General features: G+C 38.4%; 1 protein-coding gene across 1 annotated transcript; it reads right to left on the bottom strand.

The window, feature by feature from the left end:
• Positions 1 to 9,162: 9,162 nt before the first annotated feature.
• Positions 9,163 to 11,316, bottom strand: LOC147604413 (uncharacterized). The gene is made up of 2 exons (XM_086795498.1): positions 10,744 to 11,316; positions 9,163 to 10,546 (listed from the first exon to the last, which is right to left on the bottom strand). The coding sequence occupies exons 1-2, from the start codon at positions 11,023 to 11,025 to the stop codon at positions 9,494 to 9,496; spliced, it is 1,335 nt and encodes a 444-aa protein (XP_086651624.1). The 5' UTR covers positions 11,026 to 11,316; the 3' UTR covers positions 9,163 to 9,493.
• Positions 11,317 to 11,843: the final 527 nt, after the last annotated feature.

Below are 11,843 nucleotides of genomic sequence, written 5' to 3'. Positions count from 1 at the left end.
ATTCTATATATATATCTTAGAAATTCTATTCTTTCAACATGTGTCCACATTGATCCAAGCTCGTTTATATAGTATAGAAGAGAAATAAGAAGGAAGAGAGTGCAAGATCTAAAAGAGGTCACCTTTCGAAATTGTAAGCAATGGCATGCCCATATGTACTAAAAAAGAATTGTAAATTTCTTTGATTAAATTAAGCTGGACAGTGTGACTATAGATCAGGGTCGACAGAGTGCTCCATGTTAACCAAAGGCTATAGAATTTAAGGTGATAAGCACTCTCCACACTTATCTTTACATGAGCTTACAAATTTTAATGACAATCAAAAGTCAACAAATCTTAAAACATGTATGTCACATTACCACAAACATTAGAAAGATTGCATGCTTATTGCCTTAAAAATTTCTAGATAGTCATGCCTTGGCATAGCACCTCTAACTTGATGTAATCTTGGACTTCGTGATGTGACAGCTTTCACAATTAGGCATTGTTGATTATCGTGTTTGTATGTTTTTATAATTCTTAGATTCCACACTCTTTAATGAGATGATGATGATATAAAAGTGTAGTAGTTCATACAAAATATCTTATATGAAGTTATTACCATAATATGTAAAAAGGAAGAGTGACCGACATCACAATTATTACGACTTTTCTGGTTACAAGCATGAGTGGATGAGACATTTGGTGATGTTTTAAGTACTTCGAGGAAGTAAGATTGCATAAATGCCTAATTGGTAACCCAAATAAAATGAAGAGCTTGCATGAATAAGAGGGACAACTTGAGGTTGGAGTCAAATCCACATAGTGGTGGATCCTAATTTCACTCACTCGACCATGCTAAACTTTTTGACATGGGTATTGAAGCAATTCTAAGCATGAGTAATGTGGCATATGAAATGAATACAACTTTCCCAATGTTGATGGTATAATAGGTAATTTGGCTTGCAAAGCCCTATGAACTCACTTGCCCACAAGAATACACAATTTTTATGAAAGATGAACTGAGGCAAATGAAGAGTGCACGCATGTCAAGATAATCCTCCAGTTATGTTTTTGTTTTTGTATTTTTATTGGGGGAGGAGGATGTGAGTGGTAGAGAATGTGTAGCCATGTGGTGAGATTCTATGGATGCTTTCATGGTAGCAAAAGGATGGAAATCTAAAAATGGATTATGAGGGGAGTGTTTAATTACATGGCCCAAGCGTTAGTGGAACGTTATAAAGTTTGAAGAGATCCCTTCATTATTGGAGCATTAAAATGTGCGTCAAGACCGAAGGGTGTTCTTGGTTGATGTGGGGGATGTCTCCTTGCGAGAGGGCTTTTGGTTGGACTCCACTTCTTAAAGGTGTTGGGACGATCTAGAACGTGGGCTATACACGAGGGAGATGAGCTCATTTTTTTAAAAAATAAAATAAAAATAAAAAAGATAATGTGTGAATGTACAAGGAGCAAAAGGTACCACATTGGAAAGAGGGGTCGGGAAACGTAGCAGCATGGAGGTCGCATCCGAGAATCCTCCTTCAGGCTTCAGAGCTGAGATGGGAGTCCTTGATTCTGGAGAAAACAAGGCCTTCACATGCTGGTCCAACTTGCGTTGAGATTCGAAAATCCTTGCGCAAAACAACAAAAAGTTCACATCACCAAAGAGAGTTTGCAGCCTGGAGGATTGTTCCAAAGGCAGGCAAAACCCCTTAGATTAATGAGCCACATTTTTCTTTGTAGTAGGGGCTGCCTTTCCTAGGCGGGAGCGGTTGAATATACGAGAAGAATCACAGGTTTCGCGATGGTGGCCTCGTGCCTCAATGCATTATTGAGATATTGTAATAGACAAAAGAGAGGAAATAAATATGAATAAAAAAGCTGGGACTCGGAAATTCGCGAACAAAACATTCCATCGATAATATATAATGGAATCTTCTACTTGTGAACAAGTAAGTGAGTGCATGTCACATGATGTGAGGAGCGTGGACAGACATTCCACAGAGGCTGCAAAAAGCCTTGTTTCTGATTTCTATAACTGTACACAAAGCGGGCGCGCGGGCTGGTGCACACAGAGAGAGAGAGAGAGAGGAAAGGAGAGAGAGAGAGAGAGAGCCTAGAGCGAGGGAACTTGCCGCAACTTGCTTCGACAACAGAGCCCACAGCATGACAAACAGCCCAGACGCGCATTCTTTCTTTTCTTTTTTTAACGGAGTACGTAGGTACCAGTGCACACTTGGAGAAAAGCTAGAGAATGAGTACAAACACCATATATTTTTGATGTCACATTTCCACTTAGTTATGAGACTCGTGAGATTTTTGAAGATTTGAGGAGAAATAGATTGACAAAGAAGGTTAGCATCTTTTTCCCGTTGAAGTACTTGTTTTCACGAGAGAGAGAGAGAGAGAGAGAGTGGAGAGAGAAAGAGAAGTACTATAGAGAGAGAGAGAGAGAGAGAGAGAGTCCTCTCACACACATTTCTTATTAGCAAAACTTGTTTTTTTTTCCAAACTCTATTCAAAAGTGGATTTTAGAAGGCATCTTCTTTAGGCTTCTTAAAGGTATTGAAGGATCTTATGAGATATGCTTGTTTACAACCTAAAATCATGTTATAGTATTATCAATTTTTTACTTTATGATTATAGAAAAATAGGCTTGTTTACAACCTAAAATCATGTTATAGTATTATCAATTTTTTACTTTATGATTATAGAAAAATAGGCCACTTAAAAGCATCCTGCATTTACAACATTGGGGTCCTTTTAGTTCTCCTTTCATACCAAAGGCTTGGAAGACACACACCATGCTAAAGATTTAGGTTTTATCATTAATATTAACTTGAATAAGGCCAAAAAGTAAAGTTAGATTAATCTTTGATTTGTTGGTTGAGGGCAAAACACAAAAGTTGCAAAGTGTCTTTTGGTCCAAAAAATGTTTTACAAGGACATAAAAATGTTTTAAGTTTACCTGCTAGATGATCCAAATATAAGAAAGCACGAACATAAGTTTATAAGTTTATTTGTGATGTTTTTTTTATATATAAAAATATGTGTGACGGATTTTTTTAAAAAACATTCTACAAAAATGTGTAACTCTGTCTATAACTTTATTTTGTACACAGTTTACATAATCATACAAGTTTTTTCCCTTTGAACTTGAGGACGTTACTTCTAAGAAACCCTCATATCACCTACATTCAGACTCTCTCTCTCTCTCTCTCTCTCTCTCTCTCTCTCTCTCTCTCTCCCCTTGTTTATGGAATGTTTGCATGTAGCCATTGATAGTAGTGTGCGTAGAAACCAAGAGAGCCTCGTAGATATGTAACCTCCTCCATCATTGCACCCTCCATTCAAATTCATGACTTGTACCTCAATCTAAAAGCTCACATACATGGAAGGGTACTCCAATGTCGTGCGTAAACCTTCAAGGTCTTCACACGCTTCTAAATAAGTCTCGGTAAAAACATAGTACTAAGGATAGAATATCAACTAATTCTGCAAAGGTGCAAGATGTTATTGATTAGTCGCAACCAAAGACAGTAAAGGAAGTCATAGGATCCTTAGGTCTATTCAACATTAGAAAAGATACAATTTTAAAGAACATGAATAAGATAATCAACTACACTATATGTTGGGTCATCATCACTAATATGTTTTTCCTTATAGTATACCTTTCACATAGAGGACCCCTAGTCCTTACATTATATCATGTGGAGACCATGAAAAGTTGGAACTAAAGGCCATTAAAGACTACACAACATGTTGGAATGTGTTATACAAGAAAAGATATCAGTTCCTACCTCTTCTTAAATATGGCATGTACTTTGTCTCTTACCTTACTTGTGAAGTTTGACCTTTTAAGATGGCCCCTTCTTTTCATAAAATGTATGTTTTTTTCTAAATTAGATTAGAAATCCCTTTAACTATAGATAAACTTTTAAGAAAATATCATTAAAAATAGAGTAAAAAATGCATGATGTTTAACCCACATGATTTATATAGAACAAAAATCCTAGTAGGTGGGGTTGGAATTTTCGGAAGGGGGTTTGGGGAAGCGCCACAAGGGGGGAGAGAGGGTTGGAGAAGAATCCACATGATGGTATAATTAGCCAAGATATATAATCCTAGTAACAAGTGGCACTCAAGCTATGTAGATTTCCAAAGATCGTCTTTCCTAATGTTTATAAACTACCTCCAAACTATACCTAAGTTGTGAATTTTCCACTAGAAAAAAATAAGAAGGTTTTATTAATCAATGATGTCAAAATCCACCTATATTTGGGTCTTATGAGAAGTTGGAATACAACCATGCCTCATGTCTTTGTTTTTTACCATGACATCTTTATAAGGCTCTTGTTCTTTTTTACCATGACATCTTTATAAGGCTCTTGTTCTTTTTTACCATGATCAAGTTACATGATGTTATCATAAGTAAACATGAAGTTTCTTTAACCAAGGGTTAAATTTTTAGTTAAGAATGAAATGGGTGATATTACCTTTTTAAAAAAAAGCTATTCGGATTTTTTTGAAAGATTTCCTAAAAAAATATAGTATTCTTTATTTTTCGTGCGGAGGGTACTAAAATTTGATGCAATCACCTTCCATTATGAGAGTAGGTGGATTAGAACCTTGTACCTCCCTTTCAAGAGGCAAGGGCACTACCGTTGGGATACACCCCAAGAGGCTTTAAACTATTCTTTATACAACTTTACGAAAATCCTTATTATGCATGATTTAACCAAAGACGGGGGTGAGGGTGAGGGTGAGGGTGAGGGTGAGGGGAGCTAGTTGGAGTCAAAGAATCCACATGGTGATTTAACCAAGATATATAATGCTAGAACCAAATGGTGATCAAGCTGTATAAATTTCAAAAAATGAAATGTTCATAAACTACTTCGAATCTATACCTTGTGAACTTTCCACTTGATAAAAAATAAGATGGTTTTATTAATCAATGATGTCAAAATCCACCTATACCATGATCAAATTACCTGTTATCATAAGTGAACATGAAGTTTCCTTGACCAAGGGTCAAAATTTTAATTAAGAACATCACTTTCTGATGAAATGGGTAATATAACCTAGTAATAAACTCTTACAAATCATCTTCACTCTCAATGCCATCACCTTCTACCTCATCCTTCCCCCCTACAGAAGGATGTATCTTCTTCCTCCTTCCTATCCACAACCACGTTATTGGCATTGAGCATACTACTTTTTCTTTTTTAATTAATTTATTCCTCTTTTTTATACACCTTGCAATATGTAACATCTACGTCCTTAGCTTCTCCTTCTTTAGCTATTTCCATATTTATATTTGGTACCTCAAGAATATCAAGACATGATTCACTTGTTGTCCTCAAGAATCTCAAGCCATGAATCTAAATACCCATGATTCACTAGTTGTACTCTTCCAAAATCTCATCCACTAAAGTTTAACTTTTTAATTTTTATTGTACTTTCTACGAAACACTAGGTTATATTGTACTCGACCATACTTTATTTATTCACGTAATGTATTTTAAAATTCACGTTTGTCTATATTGTTACTTGTTTAACTCTTAATTCAAAGAACAAAATTTTCCACAATTTAGATAATATAATTTTATGAGTAAATAGTGCTTATGTCATTTTAGGAAAAAACACAGTGTATAAACTTAGAATCTGTTGAGAAATACTAGATCATAATTAAAGATGTCATATACACTAAAAAATATCACCTTAGTTTACATTTATATTTTGTAATACATTTATATCCACAATTATTTGTTTTTGTGTGAGAGTTATAGTCTTTTAAGAAATGGTTGCGCGCGGTCTTTTCGGTTTAAGCGCAATTATAAATTTAAGCCACTCTGATTTATATTAAGAGCCTCGAAGTTATGTGAAAGAGTGCTATGAAAACACTTTTCTTTCAAGCAAAGAGAAAAAGAACAAGGATCTGTTTTACATAATCAAAATCGTACTTATTTCATAACGAAATTATAAATTTTAAGCAATTTCTTTAATCAAATTTAAAAAAATGATCTATTTTTTCTGAATCTAGGCTATACACCTAAATGCTTGCTTAAAGGTATTTGATCTCAATTTCAATGCACTACAACAATATGGGTTAAAATTTCCTAAAGTAAGGAGCATTTAAACTCAAACTTGATGATGCATTGGGGTTCTTATCCCCTTAAAATTAAAGAGTTAAAACCCCAACTTGATCCACCATATTAGTCCTTAATGCTTGAGTACCAGGCTAGTAGGATGAGCATTTATTGAAATTGAAAGGCCATGCAACCACCACAAATGGGCTTAAGATAAATTCTTGAATTTAAAAAAAACCCATACTTGAATGAAATTTATCATAGCCTAATAGTGAAGGTGCCCATACAATGACCACAATGGGGTTAAGATAAATGCTCATGTCTAAAAATAAGACATATTGTATGAAAAAAACACAATAAAAGGGGTCTAGGTTGGCAAACACTTGTAGCCTTGGATGAGGATTTACAGTAAGATGAGTGCTTGAGTCAAACAATTATATATATATATATATCAACTATGATTTTCTTTGTTGCAAGAATTTTTTACAATGGGTTACTCATAGCATTTCAATTGGCTTGAGGAGATTAAAGTAAAGTTTTCATAATAAACCGTGACCATGTAATTAAAAAAACAAAAAATAGCCTTTTTTAAGAATAGATGCATAAAATTTAGGGATATTTAACTTGCAAAAAGCATTAGTCATAAGAATCAAACTAAGAGTTTTCTTATTGACATTAGTAAAATTTTGATTTTTGTTAATTGTGATTCCGTTGTTTTTGGCTAGCTCATTTTTTAGGAAACCTTAACTCATTAACTTGCACAAATAGCCATTTCGTTGGGAATGGTGTGCAAGTTGCAAAGTCATGTAGCTTAGACATACCGGTCCACTCATACATATATATATATATATATATATATAATTACATACATGCATACATACACATATGTGTGTGTATATATATATATAGGTGCGTCCAAAAACTTTCATGATCTCACTATTATATTATTCCTTTTAAAAAAATTTAAAAACCGTGTAAAAACTTTGACTCTCTCTCTTTCTCCGAGTGCATTGGTGTGTTTCCTCCAAAGGGGCCACTGCAAATGTTGTGCCCTCGTTCCAAGGCTTCTTTTTCGCAGTAGAAGTGGTACCTACTACTAACCCATTTCTTCTTCGTGAGCCAGTGTACTAGACTGCGAAATGATGAGGTGGCCACTGGCCAGCAATAGGAGGGGTTTATGGTAGTAGTAGTTCTTCCAAGCTTGTAACTTGCATGTACTCCATGGCAGATGCACTAGTTGCATGGTACAGGGCTTTCATGCAAAGCCCCTCACGGGTCTACTGCAGCTTCTTCTGCCAAATTCATTCCTTTCATCCATCTCAGGTCCTCTCCATCATCAAAATCAACGCCCAGCTGCACTGACCCCATACATAATACATATCATATCACTGCACTCCGCGCACAGCAGCTTCTACTCGTTGTAACAAGACGCCATGAGTAATCACAGCTTTACGACATCGCCATCATAATCTCGTGAGCTTGAGTTAAAGTTTTTTTAACCCCTTGGTTAATCAGAGGCCTTTTTAACCCCATGGTTAATCAAAGGCCCCTTAAAGGCCCCCCTTTGACTCTAGACTCTCTAGAGAAGTCTACTCTCCCTGCATCTTGTAGGTAGTGGACTGTGGTAGGATCTCACACACAAGATCTGCCGCGGTCATGGTTTTCATGAACATTATCCCCTTATACGGACGTCCTTCATGTACAAATTAAAACCAATCTGTGTATGGCGCATTCACAAGCCCTTTGCCTTATCAATAAATTTCCCTCCACTCCAATATTCGCTCCAAACTTTCACACAGGTGACAGTACTACCCCCTTCACTGGGCCTTCAAAGTTCAGGCTTCTTCTGTGAGAGGGTAACCGTAGGTCTTTACGTCTTTAAGCTACGTAGGTAAACTGGCTCTACTTAGCGTCCAGACTCGAGAGACCATTACACTGACTGCTTAGGTTTCACGCGATTACACCCCATCTCGCATTGCCATGCGCTAATATCCTACGTCGGTAAACTGACTCTACTTAGTGTGTCCATATACGGAATGCTTCCGTTTCACGCTTCTAACCCCTCATTAGCATGCGCTCTGTCGATTGTTAATGCGATTATCATTATGCTTAGGGGTTAGACCCTAAAGCGGCCGTCCGTCACGCTTTGCCTTCGCGTGATGTCAATTATATCGCGATTTCGTTTGCGTTCCCTACAATTTGTAAGTTGTATGATGTATCGCGCTTCCATCCATATTCCAACAATTTAATCACGTGAACTCGCACAACAGCCTGCTTCGTCTCATCATGAAATTCTAGCGTAAGCAAATTACAAAATGTCATTAACCAGATAATCGCACATTCAATCGTTTAACCAAACGCACACGTTGCCATTAGTCAAAAGATTTACCCTAAACCACAAATTGCTTAACCAAATGGGTAATTCCAAATAACGGGTTTTGAAATTCGATACTCTTCCTCATCCTTTATATCTAAATTACGCTCATAAGCCCTAAATATGGTAATGTTTAAACCAAATTTCCTCGGTGGAGCTTGACATGTTTGAGCCATACTGTTACTGCAATAGTACACCCGATTCCACAAATTATCGCGCTTCCATCCATATTCTAACAAATTAATCACGTGAACGCACAACAGCCTGGTCGTCTCATCACGAAATTCTAGCGTAAGCAAATTAAAAAATGTCAGTAACCAGATAATCGCACATTCAATCGTTTAACCAAACGCACACATTGCCATTACCCGGATGTACGCAATATTTACCCCTACCCACAAATTGCTTAAAAAATTTGGTAATTCCAATTATTAACGGGTTTTGAAATTCGATACGCTTCCTTATCCTTCATATCTGAATTACCCCTAAGTATGGTACTGTTTAAACCAAATTTCCACGGTGGAGCTTGACATGTTTGAGCCATACTGTTAATGCAATATTCTACAATGTCAGTAGTTTCTCATGCTAACTAAACAAACACAAATGTAGCTTGAAAACACCCTTATGAAGTTAAAGTTATCTCAAGATTCGACACCATATTGATTAACCGGCTTTAAGGTTTAAAAAAGACAATTAAGAAGTTACCTTGAAGAGCTAACATGGAAAAGATTGCTTCTAAAATTAAGATGGGAACGACCAAGTCCCATAAGCATTACAAAAGTGACAACCTAGCGTCAAAGCCGCGACTGTGATCATGTCTAAAGCGTGGCTTACAAGTTGCCCCCAGAAACTTAAAACGTCAGTAAAAGATAAGTTAATGGAGAATGCACTCTTTTGATCAGAGATCATGTGGCCAAGTGATAAATGTACAAGAAAAAAAGAAAAAAAAAAGAAGAAGAAGAAGAAAGCGGAAATTTCCCACTGAGGCTATGATCGAACCATTTGATATTTCCTCTTTTTTTGGAGAACTAGATACTGTGTCAAAGCATCATCAATTGTAAACTTGTTCATCTCTAGAAGCCGAGAATTTGAGCCATGGAGCTTGCATGGAGCTGGGTTGCTTCAGCTCCAAGGCTAGGTCTGTCTTTGCGGTCTTCATTAAGGCCAATGGTGTTCTTGAAAATGTATCCTCAACACTAACCATATCATTCTCGCTCTCTCTCTCCTCTGCATGTGGTCGCTTTTTGCTTGATTGTAGAGGAACACCAAAGAGCTTAGGAGGGCTCCTTTCTCCTTCTACCACATTGCTGGTTGCAATATCTGATGCGGCTGATGTGGTATTGGGCACATTTGTTGTTGATAACGGTGACATCTCTCTAAGGTTGTTGTTCATGCAATAGTTAGAAAGAGTACTAGTAGCGGAGTCAGAAATGTGCTGTATTAATGTGTTTCTTGCATGGGTAGTAACAGGAACGGCAAAGGGTATCGATGAGGGTTGCACTGGGCAATTGGAAGGCTGCTCTCTACTCGCCAGAATTTGTGCGGAGAGATAATTAACGGTGGTGCCACGGCTAGCTGGGTCGGACGTTCTTGTAGAGCTGGAATCAATGGCTTTGATAACATAATTATTAGCTGGGTGATAAACTATATTCCTATTCGGAGTGCTAACATGCAAGGGTGATGAAGATGCTTTGACTTCGATGCCGGCATGGCCGCCGCTGGCTCTTACGTTGTGCTGCTGGACGTAGAGGAGGATGTCGTGGTAAAGCTTCTTCATGCGGGTGAGCTCGGAAAGCAGAAGGGTGTTGTCTCGTCGCAGCCTGTCGTTCTCGTCGGAGAGAGAGATGCTGCTGCTGATCATGTTGATGTTGTGGTGGCCCGCTGCTGCTGCTGCTGCCGCCGCCGCCGCCGCAAAGTCGCGGGGGGAAGACATGGGTGACGAGAGCGGAGACCACGCTTGCTGGTCCTCCGCCGAGTTCGTTGGCGACGACCTGTTGTTATGTGCAGTCTTCCTCCTGTGTATCTCGCACAGCAAGTGCTTCTCTCCCTTTCGAAAGAACTCGTTGGCAAACTCCCAACGGTCCGGAACTATCTTTCGAAAACCCTGTGTATCACATGATCAAATCACTTACATTAAGCATGAGCTTCAACGCAACCCTGAGAAGTGTGTTTATGCAGAAACATAATCAACACAGCTCTTTCACCCGCTTCAATCATATTTAAGCCTCTGGCATAGCATTATTAGTATAATTCATTGAGTAACGCCTTGAGCAGGCTTTTAGCCCCAAATATTATCCTTACATAAGTGTTGAGCTGTCTCACAAAGCTCGAGAAGTTGTTGTGCTTGAAGTAGTTGGGTAGCAAATCCCTTGCAAATTCAGGCGGCCTCCACACAACAAAAGTGGTCTCGTCCTCACCCCAGGAAACAATGTGATCCGTGGCAGGATCATCAACAAGCTGGTAAGTTTTTGTAAGAAAAGGAGCCGGCACAGTGCGGTGAGACTCAATGGTGAGGAGACCGCCTTCATTGGCTTCATTGAAACAGAGAGCCTGCATAGGATTTCCGGCGTGAAGTAGATCCATGCTGTAACTAGGTCCAGAACCGGGAAGGGTCAGAAATATTGCTAGAACTTATACAGAGCTGAGGCAATAATATAATTGAGACTAAGGTAGTAGGAGAAGGTGGAAGGTGGGTTGGAAGGAGACTTGGTTGGTGCAGGAAGGACGATGAATGGACAGTGTAGGAAAACTCTAAAGGAGGGTAGGAAGAAGCAGAAGAAGAAGAGTGGGGTTGGATGGTGCTTGGTGGGGATGATGGTGGTGGCCAAAAAGCAAAATGGGGCGGTCCGGTGAGTAATGCGGTCCGGTGAGTAATTTTGCCTTTTATGGTTGTATGAGAGAGAGAGAGAGAGAGAGAGAGAGAGAATAACTTTACGAGCGATCCAGAGCGAGGAATGTGAGAGAAAGAGAGGAAGAGTTGTGTTAAGCATTCTAGAGAGAGTGCATACTGTGTGAGAGAGAGAGAGTGTGTGTGTTTAGCTTTGTGAGTGCTGTAGAGGGTAGGTATATACTAAAGAGAGCTTTTTTTCTTCTACTACTGTTCCTTTGAGCAATCTAGAGAGAGTACACACGTAGATAGGAGAGAGAAGAGAGAACGTGTGTGTTTAGCTTTGTGAGTGCTGTAGAGAGTAGGTATATACTAAAGAGAGCTTTTTTTTTTCTTCTACTACTGTTCCTTTGGCTATAGTGGTGGTGGCCCTTCCAAAGCCTTCCCCCTTTTTTTTTCGTGCTCTTGGAAAAAGAAGGTTCAGAATTCGTGCGAGAATGACAGGGTCCATTCACAGTATATTTAAACCTCCACCTTCTATAAATTACTGTAGGAAGCCTCTATCTCTATACAT

The sequence above is a fragment of the Cibotium barometz genome, chromosome 62, assembly GCF_041138505.1.
Source record: "Cibotium barometz isolate CiBa-2024 chromosome 62, ASM4113850v1, whole genome shotgun sequence".
Classification (NCBI taxonomy): Eukaryota; Viridiplantae; Streptophyta; class Polypodiopsida; order Cyatheales; family Cibotiaceae; genus Cibotium; species Cibotium barometz.
The sequence above is the reverse complement of the archived record's forward strand: the minus strand, read 5'-3'. Positions and strand labels throughout refer to the sequence as shown.